This window comes from Ictidomys tridecemlineatus, chromosome 2 (genome assembly GCF_052094955.1).
Source record: "Ictidomys tridecemlineatus isolate mIctTri1 chromosome 2, mIctTri1.hap1, whole genome shotgun sequence".
NCBI lineage: Eukaryota > Metazoa > Chordata > Mammalia > Rodentia > Sciuridae > Ictidomys > Ictidomys tridecemlineatus.
The window spans coordinates 231,847,301-231,874,184 of NC_135478.1; the positions used below are offsets into that span (position 1 = coordinate 231,847,301).

The window sequence follows — 26,884 nt, forward strand, 5'->3', positions numbered from 1 at the left end:
TGCCACAGGAGAGAGCAGCAACAGGTGCTGTCCAGCTCTCCAGCTCTGGCACCTGGGCAGACGGACAGCAGGAGACAACACGAGTATCCAGGCAGACGGATGCCACGAGGCAGGGGGACGAACTGGCCTGGAGCTCAGAAGGAAGGTCTGAGTGGTGACAAAGACAGTGTTGAGCACACGGGGCTCAGTGGCTGAGCCCCTGTCTGGCATATCTAAGGCTCTGGGTCTGATGCCCGCAACACAGGAAGAGAGGGAGAGAGAGAGAAGGGCATTATCAAGACGGCAGATGAGCAATGAGTAAAGAAGCAAACTTACATTCTGAGAAGCGAAGAGAAGACTACCAAGTACCCCTCAGGCCATCCAGTTCTGTGGTCAGGACAGACACCCCAGCACTCCCAAGAGCACTCCAACACCCTTAGCGGCTTCTGTCTCCTGACCGCTTGGTGCTCTGGTTAGAAAGTACACTAGGGTCTGCTTTTCCTGCTCGTGACTGCCCTGCAGAAGAGCTGCTTTCCAAACCGAGTCTAATAAACTAGGCAGAGGGGAATCAAACTAGACGGGAATAGGAGGAACAGTACCCAGTGATCTGAAAATCAAATCCACGGGGAAGTGAATTCACACTGTGTGGGGACTTATTTTCCAAGTTATTTGGTACCACAGTAACAATTTCATTTCAAAAGACAAAGGAAAAACAAGTCACAAGTGAGATCATGGAAAAGCTTTATTGAATAAATACATGCACTGCCATGTGAAGCTGGTTAAGCGAAAAGGACTTCCTATGCTTTGACAGGCCCTCGCCCCCCTCCACCGGGCAGACCATCCGGCTGGAGCAGAGTTCTGCAGCAACCAGAGGATGAACACACAGCTGCCCAGTCTAGGAGCACTGGCCTTCAGGTCTGGGGCAGGACGGAGCTCTCCTCAGAGTGCAGACATAAACCGTGTAAACCACCTCCAAGGCGCTCCTGTTTCAGGCTGGCACTTGTAAACAACACCTTCCCACTTTAAGGCAGGGCATGGGCAACCCAGGGGCACAAGCCAACGGAACTGCACTTCAAATTTCATCTGAGCTAATTCTCCTCCATTGGTTTGGCTTTTTGTAGTCAAATCAATTGTTAGAAACCCAAAGCTAACATTCTGAGGACAACCCAGGTTCCTCCCCGGTCAGACCCTGGGTGTGGAGCCCGCCTTCCCCACGTGCTGCGACAGAGCTGTCAGGGAGACACACACTGCCTGAGGTCTTCCCTTGCCCTTCTCCTGTGCTGGGCACGGAACCCACATGTGGGCAAGCTCTGCACTATAGCCCAGCCCCTTCCTTCCTTTTAAAGAGAACCGAGGTACTTCCCAGAGGTCTCAGGACCTGCCGGTGGGGACCTCATACTGAAACCCTGGGTAACAGCTCTCCCCACTCACGGCAGCAGAGGGCAGCGTGTCCTGCTGCCCACCTGGCCTCCTCCAGGCTCTCTGCCCTTCACTGCATTCATTTTGCCTAGCTGCTTAAATAAAGCATTTTATTCTATTAAGTGAAGCAATTAAAAGTGCAAAGCCCAGATGTCTAGGACGTTGGTGAAAATTCTGATGCATCTTCCCCTTCACACAGTCTAGCCTTCAGTAGACCTAAATTTTCAACAATTAAAAAAAAAATCTTAAAAAAACACCTAAATGCCAAGAAACAACTAGATATTAATAAGATTTTACTGCTCTCTGGCTACTAAAATACAATTAAATGTTCTGTGTACATATAGGTCACGTGTGTGTGACACATTAACTTCTTCCCAGGACAGTCCTGGTAAGAACTGGGGTGACTGACAGGCTTCAGGGGAAAGTGTCAGCAGACAGGAGGCAGTGAGACTGTAGTGGTCCTACGGTGAAAGGCAACGTGAGCCGAAGCTACAGACTCCACTACAAATTCACCGTGGAGAAGAATGTGAGCCATGAACGGAAAGAAACTCATGTGGGGGACAGGAGGAGCAGTAACAGTCGGCGTCAGCCACAGGCACTTTGGGATGTCTGGGCCCAGGAAGCACACTGCACGCTCTTCCACTGGCATGAGGAGCTCTGCGTGCTCCCACAGCCAGGGCAGCCCTCCCCCCTCTGGTCCTGCTGCCTGGGACAGACGAGCAGCCGTTCTGCACAGTGCACCCTTGGCAGGCCTGCAGGACTCACACCACCACAGCTCGCCTGGGACCAGGCTTGGGAACACGAAAGTCTACCAAGCGCTCTGATCATCTAAACAGAAAGAAAGCCCAAATAAGGACTGCACGACAACACCCCATTACTCAGGTCAGCAATGGCACAAAGGGAGGAGCCCCAGGTAGCGCTGGGCCGCACGGCCTCAGTGCTGGCAGTGGGAGAGCTCCCTGGGTCCCTGGGGCCCTGTGTTCTGGCAGAGGCAAAGCTGGGCTCTGCTTCACGTGAACAGGCCAGTCATCAGGCTTCAGCAACAGCTCCCCACCTGACCCAGCGTCCCCCACAACCTGCCGCAGTAGGCTGGGAACCTGACAACCAGCCTCCATCACCATCTGGGGACCATGACACACAGGGGAAGCCGCACTTTCAGGAGAGCCTCAGGTGTCCACGTTTGCACTGCTGCATGAACCAGCTGCAATAAGCAATTAGAACAGACGTCTGTGGACTGCCACAGCTCTCTCCACCTTTTCTGTCACTCAGGCACACAGCACTTCTCCTTACAAGCCCTTCTCTTGACTTCTCAATAGTACATCTTTGTACTTATGAAAACATTAATATTCTGAATACTTTCTTTTATCATTTATAACGGATAATTATCATTTATAATAAAGATACTTGATAATCTTTCTAAATTTTCTTTTTAAAAAGAAACACCACAAAATAGGTCACTGTGAACTTTCTGCTGCAAAGATGAAAATGATTATTTGTCACAAGAATTTAACAAGTTTTAGAAGAAAATATGTATTTCCTTGATCCACTTTCTTCTGAATCCAAGCCAGCATGTAAAGATTATAAAAAATAGAGTCTATTTACACGGCACAGGGCACCTCAGAGGTGGACGAACAAGGCCTGGCCCAGAGGGTCAGCGCTCCCTGGGCAGCAACGCCAGCCCTGCTGCTCGTGGCAGGCCAGGCGAAGCACAGAAGGAGCCCAGTACATCGAACAACCATATTGGCCACATTTGCCTAAAATGTCAACAGTTTTATAAAATCATCAAGGTAGGCATAACTAAGTACATGAAATTATAAAAATAGCATTGGTACGTCTGCAGGAAGGTGCGACTGGACAGAGGCAGCAGGCCCCAGGTCGCCCTCGTGTCCGTGGGGCTACGTCACCAGCTGTGGTCTCACGCCATCCTCGGTGAGGTCGTACCTGGGGAGCACAGAGGCAGAGCACACAGGTCAGGCTCTAGCCAACACCCAGGACTGCGCCCACTCCACCAGCTCCACCCGGCTGTGGGGGAAGGCCACTCACCACTGGGTCCAGCCCTTGGTGAGCTCTTCAGATGCCAAAGCAACTAGCACCTGTGGGCGAGAAGTGTCTGTGAGCATGGCAGAGAAAGTCCTGCACGCAAGGGCTCCTTCCCGCAGGCAGAAGAGCTGACCGATGGGGCCTGGCCAGTGTGCATCAACGGCATCGTACCTGATGTGGGCTCCCTGTGCTGCACCACCAGTGGTGTCTGCAGTCCAGAGCTCCCTTCCCTAACTTCACCTTCACGTGTACTGGTGGAGAATACGGAACCACATGCAGAAACTAATGTGGCCAGGGACAAAGATGGCAAGGAATTCCGAGATGAAGCCACCACTGGTTGGAAGAGGGACTGTGCAATCAGTTGAGAAGGTGGAGCTGTACAGAACATTTCATTTGTGATTTTTTTTTTCATTTTTATTTTGTTTTGTGGTCCTGGAGATTGAACCCAGGGCCTCACACATGCTAGGCAAGTGCTCTGCCTCTGAGCTAATCTCCAGCCGTGTTTTCTTTTAGTGTAGTACTGAATAAAAATTTAAAAACTTGAGAACCAACTTTTCTTTAACTGAAGGTTCCTGGTATGACTAATAAACCCATAATTTGAAACTGTAAAGACAATGAGAACAACTTAAAATGCCTTGGAATGCACTCTATCCTGTGCAGCCCCTCATAGCTGAGTGTGGTCTCAGACCTGCACGGGGTGGGGCCTGAGGACCACCAGGCACAGCAACACGCCAGGCTCTGGACACTTACTTTGCCAAGAAGTCCCTTATCTTTGGACAGGAAGCCGCCACTGTTTTTCACTGCCACGTCCAGGGTTCTCCTCTGCACCTCAGGGAGTGACACGCTGAAGTCAAAGCTGAGGGGACACAGGGCCTTACCAACTTTTTCCACACTTCTGTGTATCTCAATTAAAATGGCATTTCTGTTTATAAGATCATTCCAAACATTGTGCTTCTTTTGTCTTGTAAAATGGAGTTCTCCTATTGGTGCATACCTGACAGCTTCCAACAGTTTAGATCCAGTTCCTGGTATGGAGACAGTGAGCAAGCTGCACCTTTCTTGTGAGCCCACAGATACTGGTACCACCTGGCTTTACTGTTTCCAAACCACCACCAGCAGACCCCGAGGCAGGGCCCAACCCAATCATCCTACATGGGTCCTGAGATGCTCTCAGGAAGTCACCTAGCAAGACCCCACACAAGCAGATGACAGCCTGTCAGGTCAGATCACTGGAGGTTTGCAAACATGCGATAATATTATTCAATAATTTTTAAGAAATTGTTTTGGAAAATATAGTTGTTTTCATAAAAATGTTGTTTTTTAAGATGTTATGAGCTCATTACGTTATTATAAAACAATTGCAAAACGTGTGGTTTCCAGTCTTCAGTAAGTACCCACAGTCACTGCCCACCATGATGGACCTTCTTCAAGTCTTCAGTAAGTATCCACAGTCACTGCCCATCATAATGAATTTTCTTCAGGGCCTTCAGAAGACCTTTGTTCAGTCCCTAGTCTCCCTACTGGGTGCCTGTGACCTGCGCCTACTGTGCTCAGCATCGAGGTTTCTGCAGGAAGCTCAGAATGCCTTGTGCTTATCATAATGGTGCACCCAGGAGAGGTGGGGGTTGAGGCCACACCTCTGCCTTGTGGCCCCTGGTAGCTACAGTCTTGGGCACCTGGCTGTGCAAGCCTTCTCTCATTCCCGCACCTCTGCTCTCTCTTCCCTCCTGAGCCAAGGCTCTATCGTACCTCTGATCGAACACTGGGTTCAATGTCTTCTTCGACACGTGGGTTTTTCTCCTCCCTGACCTCCTCTTGTCTGGCAGTAAATACAGGCGGACGTATGGATCAGAGCCATCTTCTGAGAAGGCAATCAGATTTCTTTTAACACAAACCAAAAAAGATAGGACATCAGAATCGAGGGAAAGAAGAACACCATCACATCCACATTTACTTTTTCCAGTTGTGGGCTCAGTTTGCCTGAACAACTGGAAGTAACACGGAGACACCAAGCCGAGCTCCAGAGGTCTGCCTTGCCCACCTTTGCCTGCTGGCCTCTTGCCCCAGCTTCCGTCAGTGGCTTTGCCGGAGGCGACCTTGCCTCTGTGTCCTAGGTCCAGGGTCGGGGGACATTCTGCGTCCCTGTTGTGCTTCTACACATCTTGACATAATACTCCCACTGCCTTACCCACATGAGGAAACAGGAGTTAGCCTCACGGTCAAGCCACCAAGCTCCAGAAGGCCACCAGACCCGTGTCGGCACAACCCTGAGGGGAGCCCTCCCAGTGGCCCCTCTGGCTTTCCTGGTTGGGGACGTGGCTCCACTGCAGACCTTCCCAGGACCTTCTCCAGGAAGCCCTGATAGGTGTCTGCAGACCCGCTCCACAGCCTTGGCTGTTCTGCCTCCCCTGTTCTCCCAGGGCTCTGTGATGACTGAGCCAAACTCCATGCTCCTCACATAATCTTATTTCTAAATGTTACCAATTCTATCTGTCTAAACTATTACCAACACAGACAAAATCACATGAAAGGAAAATAACTAGTAATCCCATGCCATCATCCTTATTAAATTAAGTGACACTGTCAACCCCCTTGCACTTCCTCACTTGGTGCATGGGGTAGGGGACAGGTTACATGACCCTCGCCTGCTGTGGGGAAGGAACCAAGCAGTGTTGGGCCCATGGCCGCTGTCTGAAAGAGCTGCACCACACCTGTTGTGAATCACACCTTCGATGGTTCTTTTGAATTAATACTACTCCTGAAAATTAGTGCAAAAAGCTGTTCAATAAAACCGTTCACTATGGTATGTAATGCAGACATGTCCAACATCCAGGAATGTCACAAAGTACAGCAGAGCAAGTTCAGAGGTCACTGTAACATTGTGAGCATGACCAGAGAGCAACAGAGATGCTTATGAAACAATGTTGAGAACAGAAAAGGGATGCCTACTAGGACTGCAGTAACAGTGAAGGGCACGCCTGGGATCTCACTACTGGGAGGCCGAGACAGGAGGACTCAAGTTCAGGCCAGCCTTAGTAACTTAGCAAGACCCTGCCTCAAAATAAAAATAAACAGGGGGCTGGAGTAGTGGCTCAGTGATAGAGCACTTGCCTGGTGTGTATGAGGGCCTGAGTTTGATCCTCAGCACCACATATAAATAAATAAATAAGATAAAAGATCCATTGACAACTAAAGTATATTTTAAAAATAAATAAACAAGCAAACAAATAAACAAATAAACAGCCTGGGCGTGCAGCTCAGTGATAGAACATCCCGAGTTCAAATCCCAGTACCAAAAACAAAAGCAAAGCCCACGAAGGTGGCATGCCTGTGTGTGAGCGAGTGTGTGTGTGTGCGGCTACTGGCATGTTCTGCTGGGGGCAGAATTTTTGGTACTTTTCTCAGAAGGGTCCGTGTTGCTGCATTTTGTTTTGTTTACTCATTCAAACAGCTTATTCTAGGTTGCAAAATTTTGCTGTCAGACTTGGGGTGAACGTTTATTTCTTCCAACACCTCTGTGTTCCCATTTCTCCATATTCCAACAATCTAAAAAACTTGTCTTCCAGTTTGCTCAGACTTCTTTGGAGGGAGGGAGTGATACGTCTTTTCTCGGCTCTCCTCACACCCACACCACATTCACAGAAGTGAGCCTGTTGTGTGTGGCACCGGCTGCTGCCATCTGGGTGACATGCACCTTGCTGCAAGCCCTCAGGCTCCACACGGCGTGGAAGGGCAGAGGGCTGCCAGGTCCACCTCAGCAGGCTTGCCTGGCTTGCTCTCTGCAGGCAGGTGGGCCTGCCTGCTGCCTCACCTGCAGGAGTGCACCACCACGATCAGCTTGTTCCTCTGGGAGCTGTGCCGGATGGTCAGCTGGATCTGCCCCAGCGGAGACTGCCCCAGGGTTGTCCCACTGTGGGAAGCAGAGCAGAAAGTCACTAGGAGAGCTGTCACTCAAGGGCACTGAGCACAGGCAGGAGATCTCCCCCTCAGGGGCCACCCGCACACGCACAGCCAGCAAGCGCTACTTTACCAGAAGGTTCTTTACACTTATTCAAAGCTAACAGTTTTCAGGTGACAGCCCACAGTAACCAGGAGACAAACTCATCTCCCTGTTGAAACACTGGTTGTGTCTTGGCGGGCACAGGCCCTGCCTTCCTTCCCCTCAAGGCCCCTGCTGCAGGTGGGAAGAGACTCCTGTCACAGCCACTGCTCCTGCTCAGGGTCCAAGGGGTGGTCAGCTACTCCCCACTATCATCTAAGAAAAGGTGGCTCCTGGCTTAAAACTCGGTTTCCTTCAGAAAGAGAGCAGGAAGAGTGATTTCTTTTCCCCAAAAGAATGGACATGAGAAAGTGCCCGGGACAAAGTGAGCATGGGCCAAACACAGCCTCCCAGATGTCGACTGGCGGACACTGGCGCCTGCTGAGCTCTGGTGCGCTCGAGAACCAGCGGGGAACAAGCACCTTCCACCTCTGCCTCCCTTCTGTTTTCCCACCACTCCACACGGCTCTCCCAATGACAGGAGAAACCATTTCAAAGGTCAGTCCTACTTCTTCCACTCAGGGGAAATGTTAATGTCTGAAGCTTTGATGACTGGTCTGTTTTTCTCCTTTCTGAAGACACCATCAGCAACATCTATGAATCAAGGGGGTTAATACAGTATCCAAAGAGACACACAGGGATTGGACAGCAGGCACGGGATGCTGACCACACACAGAAGAGCAGTACCTTTGTGTGTGTGTTTGTGTGTGTGTGTGTGTGTGTGTGAGAGAGAGAGAGAGAGAGAGAGAGAGAGAGAGAGAGAGAGAGAGAGAGAGAGAAAGTGCGCCAGCAAGTGGGAGCACTTTTGAAATTTTTAAATTTTGAGACAGAATCTAAGTTGCTGAGCCTGGTCTCAAACTTGTGATCCTCCTGCCTCAGGCTTCCCAGCCACTGGGATAATAGGTAAGTACCACGGGGCCTGGTGACCTGCTCAGTTATTTTTGTACTGGGGATTGGACCCAGCAGGGCTGTACCACTGATCTATATTCAGCCCTTTTGTAAATTTTAAGACAGGAGCTAAAGTTGCTGAGGCTGGCCTTGAACTTGCGAGCCCCAGTCCCTGGGACTGCAGGCATGTCGCACAACACCCAGCTAGACAACCTGTTCTTTTACAGTAAAGATAAGCCTTCTGAGCTGGGCACAGTGGCGCACGCCTGTAATCCCAGCGGCTCAGGAGGCTGTGGCAGGAAGATTCTGAGTTCAAAACCAGCCTCAGCAAAAGTGAGGTGCTAAGCAAATAAAATACAAAATAGGGTTGGGGATGTGGCTCAGTGGTTGAGTGCCCGAGTTCAACCTCTGGTGCCAAAAAATAAAAATAAAAAAAAGCCTTTTGCCAAACCTTCCCACTCACCACCCACTAAGTCTCTAGGGTGTCCTTTGAGTCTGTCTTCCTGGGATGGGGGGTGGTGCAATAGCTTCATGGCTCTAAGCCTCTTTCCTTTCCCATTTAGAGAACCTCTTACTCTACCACCTCCTAATCCTTAAATGGTCCTAGAAAAAAATGACAGGTTCTCTTTTTTTAAAATATCTTTTTTTTTAAGTTGTAGATGGAAACAATACCTTTATTTTATTTATTTTTATGTGGTGCTGAGGACTGAACATGTGCTAGGCAAGTGCTCCCCCACTGAGCTACACCCCCAGCCCCCCCCCTTTTTTTGAGACAAGGTCTCACTAAATTCCTGAGGCTGGTCTCCAACTTGCCATCCTCCTGCCTTAGCCTCCCAAGTCACTGGGATTACAGATGCCTGTCCACACACCCAGCTTGGCAGGCTTTATTTTGAAAGTCAGACACAGTGGGCAAAACGGCAACACCACCTGAAGTTGTTCTAGTGAATTTAAGAAGGCATCTCCCGCCCTGCTGGGTGTGGGACATAAACTCTGTCTGCCTACCCCCCGTGACATGTTGGGTGAGCGCCGAGCTTGATGAACAATCACCCGGGCGCCAGGTACGTGGCGCAGTGAGAGCCAGGCAGTGGACATTTACTTTTCGAGCTGTCGCAGCCGTTGCCGCAGCTCCTGGGTGGCGATAGGCAGCGATATGTCTGAGGCTATGCTGGGGGTGGGCTCCTTGACAGATATGTGGCCCGGAGAGGCCAGGAGGCTGGAGGAGCTTCTGCCCAGGTCACGCTGGGCCACAGGGCTGGCCTCAGGGGGCTGGGTCTTCTCTTCCACACCAGGTCTGTCACCTCCCCCAGTGACTGGTGTGGACGGCGCCGTGCTGCTCCCGCTGGTGCCTGGAGATGCAGACACCTGAGATTTGACAGGTATTTTCCTCCCTTCTTTGGACACAGAGGGTCGTTTCACTTGGGCTGAATGTTGGTGGTCTGGAGGCCGCTCCTGCTTTTCGAGATGGAGTACCTAAAGGTGGACATAAACAAACACTGAAACCAATGACACTGGTAACCTCTTGGCACTTGGCTGGCTTCAGATGCACTCCTCCACAGATATTTCTTTAAAACCGGCTCAAAATGTTAAAAAAAAAATCTAATCTTTTCTGTTTGGTTATTCAATTATTAAAGTAATACCATATCACAGAAAGTTTAGAAAAGCAAAGTTTGATCAGAACATCACTTGTACAAAACAAACACCGGGTCTGTGTCTTCTCCAGGCTCCCCCACTTGCACCCTTTCCTGCCCAACTGTCGACTGTGTCTCACACAGAGCCACTGAAGCTGCCCCGACAGGAGACGAAGGCCCTCATCTGCACGGGTAGACTGAACCAGGAGGCCCAGAGAGAGAAGGGCAGCCACACCGTTTCTCCTGGGACCTGGGGCTGGCACATCCCACTGAGCAGTCTCCTCCACTTTGGGGTTACTGAGATGGCTGGAGGATGTTTTCTGCTCTCATGAAACAGGGCTGCAGCCAAGGTCTTTACTCTGTGGCCTCCCTGAATTTCCCCCGCTTTTTGCAGTTGAACTCAGGGCCTCACCTGTGTTGGGCAACCTCCATCACTGGGCTGTACCCCACCCTCCCACGTTTTGCATTATTATCAAAAGTCAGATTTCAGGTTCAAAGAGTCCTGGACGCCATGGCATGGGGATACTGCAGTTCTTCCTGAAAAGGCTACACCAATGCCCAGTGTCTTGGCCAGGTGCAAGGAAACCATTTCTTCTGGACCCTCTACAGACGAAGTCTGTTTTAAAAGCTGGCTCTTGGGGCAGGGGAATAGCTCAGTGGTAGAGTGTGAGAACCTGTGTTCAATCCCCAGTGCCAAAAACAACAACAACAACAAAAAAGAAAAATTGACTTTTCAATTTGTATATTCTTATTACTAAGTTTTGGCATTTCCCCAAATATTTACTGGTTTTATTTTCAAATCTGCCCTATTGCTGGGTTTAAATTCTCTCTCCTGAATAATTCTGAAAATTCGGCCTCAGGAGAGAGTTCTGTCAATGCAGAAGCAGCACCTTCTGAACCACAGGGTAAAAACGGCTGGTAGACTCGGCAGAGCACTGTGTGATCCGGGCCGGCCTCACCATCGGCAGGTGCTGCAGCTGTCCTGGGAGTGAGCCCAGTGGGCTCCTAGGGCCAAACGAGGGGTCCACTCTCCTCAAGAGCACCTCTGTGGGAGCCCGGCCCCGCCTGCCCTGCACCCATGGCAGCATTTGCCTCGCTGACCAGGACGGGTGTGGAGCTGCCAGCAGATGGCCTCCTCCCACACAGCATCAATCACCAAAGGCGTACGTACTCGGAGGGCGATCTTCATCTTTAAAGTGCTGTTTGGGCCTGAGTTGCTGAGCTGGAACCGCTGGTTAATGGTCATGTCGTCGCTCGCGAGCAGCTGACTGAGCGGGATCCTCAGGCTGCCCAGAGAACACTGGTGCTGCTCGTCTTTGACCTGCAGGTTACAGGCACAACACTGAACCGGAGGGGAAGGCACAGGAACTACAGAGCGCCCACAGAGTTTAGAAAACACGTTTAAAAAGCCCAGACATGTTGAGCCTTATTCTTCCAAGTGATGTCTCCATTTAGAGGCATGGGCTGCAGGAAGGCAAGGTCCTCAGCCCCTGTGAGAAGGCCGTGCTCACGCGCAATGAGGTGTGAGGTCTTCACTGGTGACACTTGATTGTGCAGTAAATGCACCTCTGGGTTCCTTTCAAGTCTTCCCTATTCAAAGTCTACATGGTTGGTTTGAAAACATCTACTTTAAAAGCCTGGTCATCTGCCGGCCATGGTGGTGCAGCCTACGATCTCAGCCCTCAGGAGGGTAAGACAGGAGGATCGCAAGTTCAAGGTCAGCCTGGGCAATTTAGTGAGACCTTGTCTTAAAATAAAAAGGACTGAGGGTTGGGGCTGGGGTTGTGGCTCAGTGGTAGAGTCCTTGTTTATCATGTGCGAGGCATTGGGTTCAATTCTTAGCACCACATATGAGTATATGAATAAAATAAAGATCCATCAACACCAAAAAAAAAAAAAAAAAAAGGACTGAGGGTGTAGCTCAGTGTTAGACTGTTCCTGGGTTCAATGCATAGTTATGTGAAAAACAAACTACAAATCTCCAAGCAGAACAAAAAACCTGCTGAACAAATAGTACAATCATCTATTAAAAAACAACCTATGGGGGCTGGGAATGTGGCTCAAGTGGTAGCGCGCTCGCCTGGCAGGCGTGCGGCCCGGGTTCGATCCTCAGCACCACATACAAAGATGTTGTGTCTGCTGAAAACTAAAAAATAAATAAAATATTAAAATTCTCTCTCTCTCTCAAAAAAAATGACCTATGACCTTTCTCTGATGCTGTAAATGAAAATTAACTTGACATAGACCTAAATGTGAAGTTAGAAATACAACCTCCAGGATAAGGCAGAGGAGAAACACTTAGAAACAAGGGTATGGCAACTTTTATTGCTTTTATAGGACACGAAGAGCATGAACTAAAAAGAAAAAGATAAAAAAATGAACATCAGCAAAATTTGAAGGTTCTGCTTTTGCAAAGTCTTTGTTACCAAATGCAAAATCAAGCAAACAGATTGAGAGAAAATATCCACACGACATGTATCCATCAAGGACCTGTTTCCAGAATTCAGCATTAAGAAGACAAGTAACAACAATAAAAGGGCAAAGGAAGTGAGCAGACGTGATGTCACGGTAGAGACACAGAGCACAGGAACACAGCATGAGGCTCACGCTGCAACGGCCACCCCACACCATTGCAAAGCAGCAGGCCCTTGCCCTGGTCCCTGGGCTCCATGACCCGTGGGTACCCGAAACCTTATGCACCACATGTTTTCCTATGCATACACACCTGTGATAAAGTTTCACTGACATATTAGGCACAACAAGAGATGAACAACAATAAATAATAAAGTAGAACAATCTTTAACAATATGTATAATAAATTATAATAAGTTATGTGAATGGGTCTCTCACACTTTCAAGATAACTTAACGTGATATATGCATGCTCCCTACTTTATTTTTGGTATTGGGTAGTGAACCTGGGGTGCTCTACCACTAGAGCTATACCCCTACCCCTTTTTAAAAAATTTTAAAATTAAAAAAAAAAATTTAAAGGATCTCATTAAATCTAAGTTGCCCAGCTGGCCTTGAACTTGTGATTCTCCTGCCTCAGCCTCCCAGGATGCTAGGATTTCAGATGTGGCCACGGCACGGCACAGGACTCTCCCTTCCTGTGATTATGCGGCCTGTGGTTTGGACCAAGGCTGACCATGACTTACTGAAATCACAGAAGTGACCATGATGAGAGGCCTGCTTTACCTCTACCCACTAACCATGGAGTCTTGGCAGCATGTGCAGAAAGAGCACCTGCTGCACACTGCCAGTGGGGACATGAAAGGCACCACCACTATGAAACATGACTTGGCAGCACTCTAAGAAGGTCCATGTGCATCTGCCCTTCTACTCCTCAGTACATACCCAACAGCAACAAAGGCATAGGTCCTCACAAAGACTCACATCAAAGACTCAGAGCAGATTCATTCGTAAGAGGTCTTGGCAGGAAAGGATCCAAACTTTTAACACCCTTGTACTGTCACCCTTGTACTGGACAAGCCGATAGGGATGCTTCCATCCCATGGAATATTACTTATGGAATACTACACCTATCAGTAACAACACAGCAAACCCCAAAATCATTACACAAAACAACAAAACAAAAAGAACGCACTGTGTAACTCTATTCACACAATCCTATAAAATCTAAGCAAGTTACAACGAGGCCCCAGAAGGCAGATCTGCTTGTGTGTGTATGTATGTGTGTGTGTGTGTGTGTGTGTGTGCGCGCGCGCGCGCACATCTGGCCTGAGTTACAGAGCACCAGGGAGCTTTTCCTGCGGATGGGTACTATAGTCCTTATCTTGATTGTGGTGATGTGTCCATGGGTCTGTATACATCTTCATCTACACCTGCATGTCATAACTCATCCAACAGCACAATTTGAATATGTGTAACTTATTGTACGTCAATTCCATTTCAACACATCAGTTAAAAAGTTGCAAACAAAATACCTCAACTTCAAGGTCTTGGCGCTTGGGATTGTGAATGAAGAAGGTGAAGTTCTCCTCCCATACGGGCTCACTGGTTTTGTACCGAATCTGGAAGAAATATACCAATATCAGCTCTACAATACTTTCTGTGGAAAAGGGATCCCAATGTTGTGCTTACTGATTTAATGTGTTCAGAAGCATAGGACGACTTTAATATAATCCTAAGACATATACTTATAGTGCATCTACCATTATATTATTAAGCATAAACAGTATTAAGAACATAGAGGATGGTCCAGAGCTTTCTGAATATGTCAGGAAAATCAGCTGTTTCTAACCTGACCAGTCTGCTCAGTGACCGCGACCTCATCAGCTCAGTGGTACTACACAGAGGTCCACTTAGGTTTTTTTTTGTGTGCGTGTGTACCAGGGATTGAACCCAAGGGTGCTTAACCACTGAGTGACATCACCAGCCCTTTTTTTAAATTTTAATTTGAGAGAGGGTCTCTCTAGGTTGCTTACAGCCTCACTAAGTTGCTGAGGCTGGCCTCAGACCTGCCATCCTCCTGTCTCAACCACCACAGGAGCTAGAATTGAAGGTGTACACCACCACACCTGGCAGCAACACCTTCTTTCAATTCTTGAACCTAACTTTATTGGCTTAATTTTAAGAACTATTGGTTATGTTTAAATATTAATAGTGCTCAAAAGAAACTTGGGGAATTTATTCTATGCATACCCATGAAACATCTGTGTGGTAATTTTTAATATTATCTTAAAAAGACAAACCACACATTTTTTATTGAATTAAGCAGCTGGTTATTTACAAAGTGAATGTTCTAAGGGAAAAGGATGTAGGAAACCAAGGATGTCGTAGGCGCACAGTGGCAGTGACCCCAGAGGCAGCCTGGAGGACTTACCTTACTCTCCTGAGCCTTGTGGCCGACGGACATTTGGACAAGAGGATTTGGGTTGCTGTTCATTTTCTTCCCTGACTATCCAAAAACAAAAAGAAACAAAATAAATAGACATAGATTTTGAAACGGGCCTACTAAACATGAAATGTTTGGCTGATGTTGAGAGCCACTTCTACTCATCTCTGACGTTTCAGATAGAAGGAGTACATGGGGAAGTTAGCCACAAAACAATTGCTAAGCACACCCTGGGCCATGACTGCTCCAACCACAAAGTGAACTAAAACACTGACATTCATGTACAAATCTTTTTTTGTTGTTGTTTTTGAGATAGGATTTTTTTTTTTTTTTTTGTGATGCCCAAGCCCAAGCAATCCTCCTGCCTCAGCTTCCTGAGCTGCTGGGATGTGGGTGCATGCCACTACACCAGCTGCACCTAATTTTTACATGTTAAAAGTTTTTTTTTTAATTTTTAAAGCAAGCTTCTTTGTGAAAATTAAATTTTTAAAAATATTAATTTAATTTAGTTGTAGTTAGATCCAATACCTTTATTTTATTTGTTTTTATGTGGTGCTGAGGATTAAACCCAGGGCCTCACACGCACTAAGCACAAACTCTACCGCTGAGCCACAACCCCAGCTCCGAAATTTAAATTTAAAAAACAAAATCTTTAATCACTGTTGTCGTGTATTTAAAAAAAAATAATAAAATCAATAAAAAAGAAAAAAAATCTTTAATGTTAACTACAGTTCTCAAAAGTTGATAACATAAATATATAAAAGTGGAATGAATGGAAACCAAAAAACATGAGAAAAGACAAATGTGAAAGAATGGTACTTCAGAACACCCCTGGTTGGAGTGAGAGAATGCCATGGAGAGGCACAGCTTCACGTTTTTAACTGAGCATGCTCCGTTCAAATACACACAGCTGTCAGACATCAACTCTTGCTTACCAGCTGCTAAGGAATTTTGACTAGGAGAACAAATGTCAGTTTAGAACCATTAAATTAAGCAGATATAAATATAATGGGAAAATTCAGGAAACAAAAAAAATGGCAAGCACATTAGCACAGACAATTGATAAAGGAAAACATAGTAAGACAAGAGGTATGTGTTCTGAGGTTTATTTTCAACTTAGCCCCACAGGGAGATGCTATTAAGATTTGTTAGTGGAAATTAACTAGAAGGTCACAAAAGTGTTTTTAGTTTAGTAATTCTGAGTCAATCCTCAACACTGCAGCCATGAGAAACAGGTATCAAAATCATAATTGCTGGAAATAATATTCCTTGCCAAGATCCGCTGTGATAATCTACTTTCTGGTTCATCTTTCTGATATGCATGCATTCTGAAAAATGAAATAAACACTGTGAAAAATAAATGTCCAAGGCCACAGAAGACCGTGGTGGAGGACAATGACTCAGCTGCTCAGCTGTTTCTCCTTCCACTACAGACCCCAGGAGCCAGCTCTACACTCATCCTCTGTGACCAGCTCTCCCTTCCATAGCTCCCCGGCAGCTGGGCACAGAGAGGCGACTGGTTCTGGCCCCAAGGAGGGTGGGTCTTTGCCAGCCCCCCCCCCCAAGAGGTGGGAGCCAGGAACGAAGGTCCTGAGTGAGCCATCACTGCGTTAGGTCCTTAACACAGAAGCTGAGCTGATTCTTATCTGACACCAATTCTTCCTCACTGAAATAGGCCATCCATTCAAGTATCTTCCAATTGTAAGACACACTTCCCCCTTCCCTTTCTAACATCTCTGGAAACAGAATGAGACTCGCCATTACTAGCTTTGCATGCCTGCTCTTGGGCAGTCTGCAGCAGTAAGGCAGCTGGCACTGCTCTGGCCAAGTTACAGTGCTTCCATCTTCCTTTCGGAGATGCACATGACAGACAGTAAAAATCTGTCTAACCTAAATCTAAAAAATTTTCTAAGTATAAAACAAACACTATCAAAACACAACTGGCATTTTATAATCTCCCTTAGTGGTACATAAAATAGCAGTGGATCTTTTTTTTTTTGGTACAGGGGACTGAACCCAGGAGTGCTCAACTACTGAGCCACACTGCCAGTCCTTTTAATATTGTCACAGGGTCTTGCTAAGTTGCTTAGGGCCTTACTAAGTTGCTAAGACTGGCTTGTGATCCTCCTGCCTCAGCCTCCCAAACCTCTGGGATTACAGACGTGCACCCCTGCACCCTCCCAGCAGCAGTGTATCTAAAGATGGATGGTTAGGTTATGTGAAAAAAAGTTAAATCACTTACTAACTTTTAGACCATGACACTATATTCAAAATACATTAGCACAATTCAAAGTCACAAACTGAATGAAATATGAGCTGCTGAGTCAGACTGCCTCCAGTTTCAATCTCAGTTCTGCCTCCTGACCCTTGAAACCTTGTTTCCATGACTATCACATGGGCACAATGCTATTTTCAGAAACTTGGTGGAAGGCTTTATTAAATGGGCTAATGTGATAACAGGATAATGATAATACATCTATGTCTACCTGAGGATCTCTCATGTGCCCTGTGTTAACTTCCTCAGCAAGCCAAAGGAGAAGATACCACTTACACCCCAAGTACAGCAGAGGGAAGCCCACACCCCTGACTTCTCAGCCCACCTTGCTGAGCACTGCACTGCTGGCCCATGGCCTTCCTCAGCAGAGCACAGGAGAGCAGTGCTGACCCCAGCTCCCCAGTGTCCTGTGGGTGCAGGCTTCACCACGTGCTGACGGCACACACAGGCTGCTCTCACCACCCACGTGTCCCTCTTCAGTGTAGGACAACAGACATGAAGAAGCAGATTTTGCCTGTGTCCTGCTGTAAGCTCACTCATTTTTCTGAAGGAAACAACCATTCCTGTTTCTTTGGGAATTTTCTTAAAAGAATGATTTTTAAAATTTCCCCACTCCAAATATGTAAGCCTAAAATGTTCAGAGAAATTAGAGAGAAAAAAACCAAAACAATATAAGTCATAGAAACGTGCTAACAATTTAGCTGCAAACACACGCTACCATGTCTTAGCAGTGGAGCTTAGTTTCCAATATACCTCGTTTAATGAATTCAAAGCTCTTGGAAAGATCTATCACCCAGACCCGCAGCACCAAAGCCATGAGGCTGTGGCCTCAGAGAGCCCCTACTGAACATATTGGAAGAGGCGATTTCTTAAAAACATATTTACAATTCGCAAGGCGTGTCTTTAGATCACAGTCTAACATTTGGTTGAGATTTTTCAGTAGAACTTCTAGATCACCATTTTCAAAAATTCAAATCCAAATGAAACACAGATGTTTAAACTGCCCTAGAGGGAGCTGCTCCAGGCCAGGAGGAAAGACACTGTGTCATATCGGAGCTTTATAAAATTTACCTTCCGAGTTGCTGTGTTTCCACCTACCACTTCTCAGATAACAGCAGGCTCTCTTCCACAGGATGACCAACCATGGGCTGGCAGGGAGGCAGCCTGCCACGCCTCGCGAGCTCAAGTATCATCTCTTTCAATATGCCTCGTTACGCTGCACCCTCGAGGGAACACTTGGTTTACCTTTAGCGCTCTCTGAACGGCAGCCTTCTTCAAGACACCAGGGTTAAAGTCTAATGGATTATTCTTTCAGGTCAGAAGAAAATGAATACACCAAGGGTTAATAAAACGTGCAATGAGGAGCTTATGGAAGGTTAATGACACGAACATCTAGGAGAGTAAACACAAACTTAAGCAAAACCCCCAACCATAGGATTCTTTATGCCCAAGATTTCACCTTAGAGGCTTTCAAAATGTGTTTCAAGTCCTCCACAATCCTTTACTCTCCTAACACCTGTCCTTTGGGACTTGAAAAATTCAAGAGAGATTTTTAGGTAGGGTTCTGTTTGTCATCATCTGCCCGAATAAACTCTTAAAATCTTGAGCACTAAGTACACAATGATGGGCCACGCTGCCCAACCCTCTCGAGCCTGGGAGCCTTGGCCCTCGAGGGTAAGGATGACGACTCCAGCTTGCAGAGACTTTTCCTGATGCTCACACTGGGCAAATGTAGCTGAGACAAATGTGATTATTATTCCAACATGCATCAGTTACAGGGCAACAAGGAGAGCCGCTGTGATGTGGGGCCAGGGGTGCAGGAGGAGCTGTGTGCAATCGTGGAAGGCTGCAGTCCTGGATGTGAGAGAGACCAAGTCACTGAAAGGCTTTGGGCAGGTGTCCAGGACTAAGGCTTAGAAGTCAGGCATCATTCCCCCTGGGTCTCTCACCATCAACTGAGGCAGCAGCAGCAACTGGACTTTTTTGTTTAAAGGAGAGCCAAGAAAAGGACCCTCGCCAGGGTCTGAGCAGTGGTGGCCATTATGCTGCACTGCTGTGTTCAGGGTAGGCACTGCAGAAATACCACTTGTCTCAGATATACTCCACATGTGGAGTCATGAGCCCATAACCCTGCTGAAGCGATAGCTCTGCTACTCCCAATCCTGTGGTGATCTCAGTCATTATGTCCTCTGTGCTGTCTCATCTCCAATCTGAAAAACATCATCAACAGTCCTCTGCTTGGCTCCTAGCAAGTGCTCAATAACACGAGCTACGGTGTGCGCCTGACTCCTGAATGCTGGTCGCCACGGCCGGAGCTCAAGTGCAGCACGTGATGGAGAGGAAGAGCAGGGCATGTTCCAGGAGCCTCCATGAGGGCGAGGTCGTGCCAGCGTGCAGGAAAGCTGCTGCTTTCAGTTCCGGGTGGGGAGTCGGGTGAAATGGCTGAGGAGGGAAGGCAGGCAGCCGGGGCCGCCTGGAGCTCTACTAGTTCCCATGGCAGCCTGTCGGGAAGACCCAGGGAGCAGATCTGGCATCACGCTGGACACCAGCAGGTGACAGAGTGTTCCCATTTGTGTCATGGAATAGCCTGTGGTGCATATATCCTGATGGAACAGCACAGTTGACCATGTGGGGGGAACCTGACTGAGAACCCAGCAATGTCACAGGCTAAATACTAAAAAACAATGTAAAAAACCCGGCTCATCTCCTTTTTGCAGAAGCAGGCAGCTGTAGAATGGGAAAAGCAATTTGGAAAAGCTGCTGGAGACAGAATCCACACAGCACAGCTACTTGGTCATCACTAAGTAACGCCAGAAGCAAAGGACTGCTTCTGAAATAACAAGAGCACGTGCCACTGGCCTCCTGGCCGTGAGCACGGGAGCGTGGACAGAGCTGGGAGGGCCACAGTATCCACCTACCGGTGGACTTAGGCTTTTGGCTTTCCTCATCTGTAAAATGGGGCCAAATATCTGTCCTTTAGGTATTGTCCTGCCACCTTCTCTCTCTCTCTCTCTTTTTAATATTTATTTTTTTAGCTATAGGTGGACACGATATCTTTATTTTTTATTTTTATGTGGTGCTGAGGATGGAACCTGGTGCCTCACGCATGGTATGCGAGCGAAGCTGAGGATGCATGTGGAAAGGCTCTGGAAACAGAAATTCCGTCTCTGGAGAACACAAAGCACTGTCACCGTAAGATTCAGGGGCAAACGGACTCTGGGACCCTGCCAGCCACAGAGTTTAGTCTGACGGGCGACTCTCTAGACTAACAGGTCAGTAGTGGTTTTCTGTGCCCCTAGCAAGTGAGACCAGATCCCAACTAAGAGTACCGACCCAGAAGAGCACCCAGTGGAGGTCCCACCCATGTGGCATGGTAACAGATGTAATGAGACTAAGACAAAAGTGCATAGTTATCCACTCTAAGAAAGCCTTCCAATTCCTTAAAAGGAACTGGACAGTGACCTCAAAGTGGTCTTCTTCTCCCCGAGGGAGAAGGCCCGACCAGGAGGGCACTGCCTGTCCTCACGTGACCACGCCTTGGTGACTGAGCATGGACTAGAGGGATGGACTGGAAGAAAGGACGCTCTAACACTGCTGTGTTTGGTCAGGAGGAAAAGGCAGATAGAAGAAAGTTTGGGAAAGGGAACAAGAAGATATTTACATCTCACATGGAGATGAACTACAAAACAATTTTCACATCGTGGCTTCATTTCTTCGTCATGGGAATTTTTATTTTTTTACGGGCCAGCAGCAATCGAGACATCTCAGTTTAGTTCATCTCCCGTCAGATGCACTTGCCAATGTTGAAGCAGTGTTACGTTTTACAAAACCAGCACAGAGTGAATACACAGAAACTGAAATCATGCAGGAAAATGACGACAGCATGCCCCGTCATTCCACACGAGCAGACTCCACAGAAGGTCCAGGCCACACTCCGGCAGAACTCAATCAACAAAGGAAAGGACCTGAGGACTCACAAATAGTGCTCTATAGACTGAGGTAGTATTCTCACAAAACACTAGTCCCGACGTTCGCCTCTCTTTTAAGTAGCCACACCCAAAGTTTCCCTCGAAGATACTCTTAAGAAAGTGCAGACGGGAGGAAAAAGCAAAGAACGGTGGATTGTGGTCAATGAGTGCACCAGAAGCACAGGAAAACAGTGCCAAGGCAGAGCCAAAGGATCCCAGCTCATGGGGACCCCAGGGAAGGTCCCCACCCTCACTATACCCGGTGGCGGGGATCCTGTGCCTCTGACGGCCACAGCACACTTCATGCACAAATTGCCCAGCTAACAGAAAATCAGTACATCACTTTTCTTTTTTTGTTTTTTGTTTGTATGACATGATTGAAATTTCAATTTAATGTGACAAAACACATCAGTTCTATAGATGGGCATAAGCCTTTCTTGCCAGTTCACCCACCCTATGCTCTATATTCTAAGATATAAAACAAATTCACTTTCACCAGGCATTATAAGTCATTGTAACATTAAAAGACATTTTATAATAAACATCATTGGTAAAATGAGAACGTTCTGTATGAGAAACTCTGAAGAAGGGTTAAATGATAATGAAGTAACGTTTCCCAAAGTGAAATTATAACAGATAAAGCCACAGATTTAGATAGAAAGATTGGCAAAGAGATTAAGGTAAATTCTTCTAAGAAAAATGTAAGAAATTAAGAAGGTAAAATCAGTCAAGAAAGCTTCATTGAAGGAAAGTGCATGATAGACTGAAACACGTGTGTGAAGTCCTCTCGTGAAACAGACTTGCGCAGTCGGCTTCTTGTCTGCAGACTGCTACTCACTAATGCACTCACGTGAGGGGACCCACTGACCATGCAGTGAGAAGTAAGTGATGGCCAGTCCTGGGGCCACCTCAGTACCTGCTAGCAGTGTTCTTTCTTTCAACAAAACTCGTCATTGATACAATTAAATAATTTAATTGTACAATTAGATAGAGAATGACTGCCTGGTGAACAAGCATGTGGGCACTTGAAAAAATACCAAATGGTGTAGTGTTCACAATGACAATGTCACTACCCTGAATGGGGGGCTGAAGTCTGGCAGTGTTCCTACCTGGTCTGGTCAACAGAATCACCTCTTCAAGGTTACCATCATCCCTACAGACCTGTAATTGTGTGTTTCATTTTTCCTTAGGACAAAACAATTCTGATGTAAATAAGCATGTGCTTTTAGCTGCAGAACAGTGTCTGTTTGGCAGCAGATTACTCAGACACTGTTCATCTCTACCCATTCTGTTGGAAGCTTCCTGGACACCTCCAGGGTACAGCATCCTTTGCACTGTTGTGCTACAACTAGGACAAGACTGGAGTCTGTGATCGGAGAGGCTTCATTTTATCCATTCCAAATAAAGGTGATTTCTACCTTTAGGCAGTGAAGTTTCACTGATCAGATGTGAATCTAGACATGCAAAGCAAACATTAACTTATGCTCTCTGTTCTTGCTCCTCTGCACTGCCGTGAAATCAAATTCAGCTAGACAAGACCAGGTGCCACACCGTGGGTAAACAAAGAAGTGATTTCCAAGCTAGAACTGCTATCAGGAAAAAAAGCACCCAAATGAACAAGCACTGCTATATTTACCGGAAGGTTCCGTGCTGAGTCCAAATACAAGATCAGCAGTGCAGAAGAAAGGCCATCATTGGCTTGGTCTTTGTCAGCTCTGATGTCCATCAGGACCTAGGGGAGGAAAAGGCCTTAGTGTGTGTCCACAAGACTAGAGACTCTTCCTATCTGTATATGTCAATTATGCATAAGACAACCACAAAAGTGAGAAATTAACAATATGTGCAACAGACTGAAAATGTACAATACGTGTCTTTTAAACAAGACTGCTATCCCCACACACACCAATCAAATGAAGCACTCGGTGATGTGTGGCCCTCCAAATCCCTGTCCTGTAGTAAGCATACCATTTCAAGATATATAAAACAGGTGTATAACTTGTAAAGTCCACTATAAAAAAAATCCCATTTTCTTTAATTTATCTCGATACTACTGTAGACACATACAGCACAATGATAAAAACCACTGGTATAAACTTTTTTAGCTAAGAAGCAACACCGTCTGGAGAAACTGATCTCACTGCACAGCACCTTGTCAAGGTTCACGGCGTCAGGCACAAGAGTGAGCCACTCCAGCTTCAAGTGCAGCTTCCCTCTGGGAACCTCGTCCAGAGTGAACCACTACAGAGAGAGAGTTCAAGTCCAGTCAGAGACCCATGTCCAGCCCTGCCTCCACAAGCACTGCTGCTGCTCCCAGTGCCCAACCAAGCTGACGTACCGAACTCGTGTTCCAAGATGATGGCCAGGAACATGAGATCATCAGCCCCTCCCTAGGAAAGCCGCCAAGCAGCACTACCACCACTCCCATGCACACAGGATTCGTGCACTAGGAAGTCCTGCATGTAACTCACAGGGAGTTCAGAGGCCAAGAGACAGCCAGCGTGGGTTCCCAAGTACTGAACACTGGCGTCAAACACTGGCTTAAAAACCACAAAATGGTCCATTAAAGAGGGTCCCTAAATAGTGAGTGATAAAAAGCCCAAGGCTTTGTTCTGTTTGTCTTGTGCAATTGTGGGCAGGTGGCTGCTCTGGAAGCAGCAGGATCTCGACGCCAGTCTGGCTGGTTAGAGCTCGCTTGCTTAAATCTGACTATCTTTTAGAAGCCTCTATATATTTTTCCTCTTTGATGTTTTATTCTGATACCAATATCCCTGTTTGAAATAATATTTTCTTTTTCTTAATTTTTTGTTATAGATGGACACAATACCTTTATTTTGTTTATATTTTTATGTGGGGCTGAGGATGGAATCCAGAGCCCCACACATGTGAGGCAAGCGCTCTACTACTTAGCCACAACCCCAGCCCTTGAAATAATATTTTCTTGCTCTAAATTCGAATGGTATTTACAGCTCTCTTTTATAATCTGACTGCATGGTGCAATTTCTGCCATTAACTACAGATATCATGACAACTCCCCTTATTGGTGGCTTCTCAGACTCTGCCCTAACCCTGTAGTATGCCACAGTTTGCTGCCACAGAGTCAGCTTTATGTTTTTTTGTCCATAAGAATTTCTAGCATGTGGCAGGTACTCTAGGCGAACCATCTGATTTGATATTCCTTTTTCTTTTTTGGTGGCAGAGACAGGGGATTGAACTCAGGGGCACTCAATCACTGAGCTACATCCCTAATCCTATTTTGTATTTTATTTAGAGATAGGGTCTCACTGAGTTGCTTAGTGCCTTGCTTTTGCTAAGGCTGGCTTTGAACTTGTGATCCTCCTGCCTCAGCCTGCTAAGTCACTGGGATTACAGGCATGTGGCACCTTGCCTGACTAAATTTATTTCTTTTTAGCTTGTTATTTTAAAAGGTCTATATTCTTTCGTTGTTTTTTTATTCTTTTAGTTATTTTCTTTTTATGTTTTTTTTTTGATATTTTTTAAGGGCCTGCATTCTTAATACTTATGAAGTAAATGCTGTCCTTACAGGATCAGCCAGGATTCCTGCACTGACAGTTGGGCAACAGCATGGTTCTCCCTATCTCTGACACACAGTAGGTGCTCAGGCAATGCTTATTAAATATACCAAACTCAGAGAAAACTTACTTCATCTAAAAGGCGCTCCTTCTCAACTTCAATAAGATCAATCATAAGACTATAGGAATAACAACACAAAAGTTTAGAACACAAAACACAGCTCTTACAATGAAGTAATCTTAAGCCCCTGTCTATGAAAAAGTACTCTAAAACACAACACAGGTGATCGGGAGGCAGGCCCCTTTCCCACAGGCATCCTCCAGCTTCTGCCCAGTGTCAAGAGGAGCAAGGACAAGAGTAGGGTTTGCACTTTTGTGAGATCAGAGGCAGAGGTCAGAGCTGTCAAGAACTAGGCCCCTTCGGTGCAGTGTGCACGCCAGTCCTCGTGTTCTACACACTCTGCTGGGTACTGCCAAACATCACTGTGCACAGCACTTGGCACGTACTGAATCAGGACTGGCTTTCTGTGCATGCTTGCGCTAGGCCCACCTGACTTGGGGTCCCACGGAAGCCTCTGGCCAGCCTGTGTGAGAAGAAGCCTGCTCTACAGCAGAGAGCGCCCCACCCCACAGGGCCAGCAGCAACTGTGAAGGGACGAGGTGCTGGCGCTTCCTCCTGGAGGGCCCTCCTCTTTGCCCCTGTGCTGTGGGTCTGTGTGGACCTCTGTGCCCTGACCCTGGCAGCAGGCTCCTGTGAGGTCTGCACCCTGCAGCCTCCATGCTGAGCTCCCTGTCCTGCCTGGACTGCTCTGGTTGTCCTCTGCAGGCTTGTGGTTTCTGGAGCCAGGGCATGCCACTCAGGGCTGTTCTTGATGAGGCTCAAATCTCTGCAGTGTCATCTATCTATTCCTGCATCTTTTTTTTCTGTCATGATAAATTAAATAATAAAGATCAGGCAGAAGTCTATTTTTTAAAGTTTGTTTTCCCAAGCTATGTAAATTTTCAATTTTAAACCAATTATTATTACCATAATATATATCATTTTAAATAAATAAACAGTATTATCATTATTATTCTCGTGTGGTACAGGCCATTGAAAGGGCCTCAAGCCTGCTAGGAAAGTACTCCACCGCTGAGCTCTATCCCCACAAGTCAATATTTATTTTCCCAGTGTAGGAACAATGCAACTTACTATATCCCAGTAAACTGAAATAGCTGCTTTCCGCACAAGGGCAGGCTCTGCAGGTGACTGCTGAGTCTCCTGGCTTGCTCCATTCTAACTGGCGGTTCAAGTACCCCTGGGTGGTCACTGTGACAGACAGCTAGAGCTAGTGGCTTGTCTTCTCTTCAGTGTGACTTTTTAGAAATTAAAATGTCTTAAGAAATGAAATGTGAAACGAAAGTTGTATCTAAGAGGCATTTAAAAATGCACACGTGTAAATAAGTAGGTTCAAAGCTCCTATCTGTGAGGGTGACTGAGAGCGGAGTGCCCACACTGTCCCCACAGCCAGAGGCCTTCTTCACCTTCCCAAGAAGTCATCCTTGTCTGGGTCTTCATCAAAGAGCTCAATTTCCAATTCTTGTCCGGGGTGTTCGTAGACCAAAGCCTGGAAGATTGATGGTTAGCAGCTATTGCATTTTTACTAATATCGTCTTCTATTGAGTACGATGGTTATGGCAAATATGGCCATTAACTATTCTCTAGCAACAAGCAGTTTTTACCTTCAGCTTGATGACTGGGCCATTTGAAATGCCTGCCAATGTAGTGACAGCCTACTATACCTACCTAGAGTTGACTGCATGACTTCTCAAAGCTCAAGTATATTCCTTCCTAGAACATCATCACAGGATGTCACCCTAAGACCGTCTAAGGTCTGGGACAGGGCAATGATGCAGGACCCACTGCCCAAGCCCTGAAACGGCTCCGTGCCAATGCTGCCCTTGAAAACCACCAGCTGTCCACTCACCTCGCAGGGTGAGACACAGGGGGACCAAGCACGGGAGGAGGGACAGGTGAAGCCCTGTGCTCTGGAGAACAGTCCATGATCTGATCTTGCATTCCTGGAATCTACACGGGGAGAACTGGGCAGGCGAAAGAGAAATCCATGCCATCCTTGCCCAGTGCCACTGGCGCTCGCAGCCCTGCGCGGCCTGTCTCCTACAGTGCCGCTGGGGTGCCTGCCCTGCGTGGCTTGTCCCATACAGTGCTGCCACCCTGGGCAGCTTGGCCTCCCCAGGTAAAACACCAGGGTGCCACGCAG

General features: G+C 47.1%; 1 protein-coding gene across 4 annotated transcripts in view; it reads right to left on the bottom strand.

The window, feature by feature from the left end:
- Nucleotides 1–703: 703 nt before the first annotated feature.
- Nucleotides 704–26,884, bottom strand: part of Esyt2 (extended synaptotagmin 2) — a 77,359-nt gene continuing 51,178 nt past the window's right edge. For 3 of the 4 annotated variants that reach the window (XM_078040946.1, XM_078040948.1, XM_078040949.1), the window contains 14 exons: nucleotides 26,148–26,230; nucleotides 24,754–24,802; nucleotides 23,242–23,331; nucleotides 22,730–22,825; nucleotides 18,371–18,433; nucleotides 14,839–14,913; nucleotides 13,940–14,026; nucleotides 11,165–11,314; nucleotides 9,462–9,835; nucleotides 7,250–7,348; nucleotides 5,188–5,319; nucleotides 4,189–4,294; nucleotides 3,442–3,491; nucleotides 704–3,339 (listed from right to left, as the gene is read on the bottom strand). In XM_078040946.1, the coding sequence (XP_077897072.1) occupies nucleotides 3,294–3,339; nucleotides 3,442–3,491; nucleotides 4,189–4,294; nucleotides 5,188–5,319; nucleotides 7,250–7,348; nucleotides 9,462–9,835; nucleotides 11,165–11,314; nucleotides 13,940–14,026; nucleotides 14,839–14,913; nucleotides 18,371–18,433; nucleotides 22,730–22,825; nucleotides 23,242–23,331; nucleotides 24,754–24,802; nucleotides 26,148–26,230 (1,500 nt within the window). In that variant the 3' untranslated portion in view covers nucleotides 704–3,293. The remainder of the gene's footprint in view (nucleotides 3,340–3,441; nucleotides 3,492–4,188; nucleotides 4,295–5,187; nucleotides 5,320–7,249; nucleotides 7,349–9,461; nucleotides 9,836–11,164; nucleotides 11,315–13,939; nucleotides 14,027–14,838; nucleotides 14,914–18,370; nucleotides 18,434–22,729; nucleotides 22,826–23,241; nucleotides 23,332–24,753; nucleotides 24,803–26,147; nucleotides 26,231–26,884) is intronic. The other variant, XM_078040947.1, reaches the window with a different exon arrangement.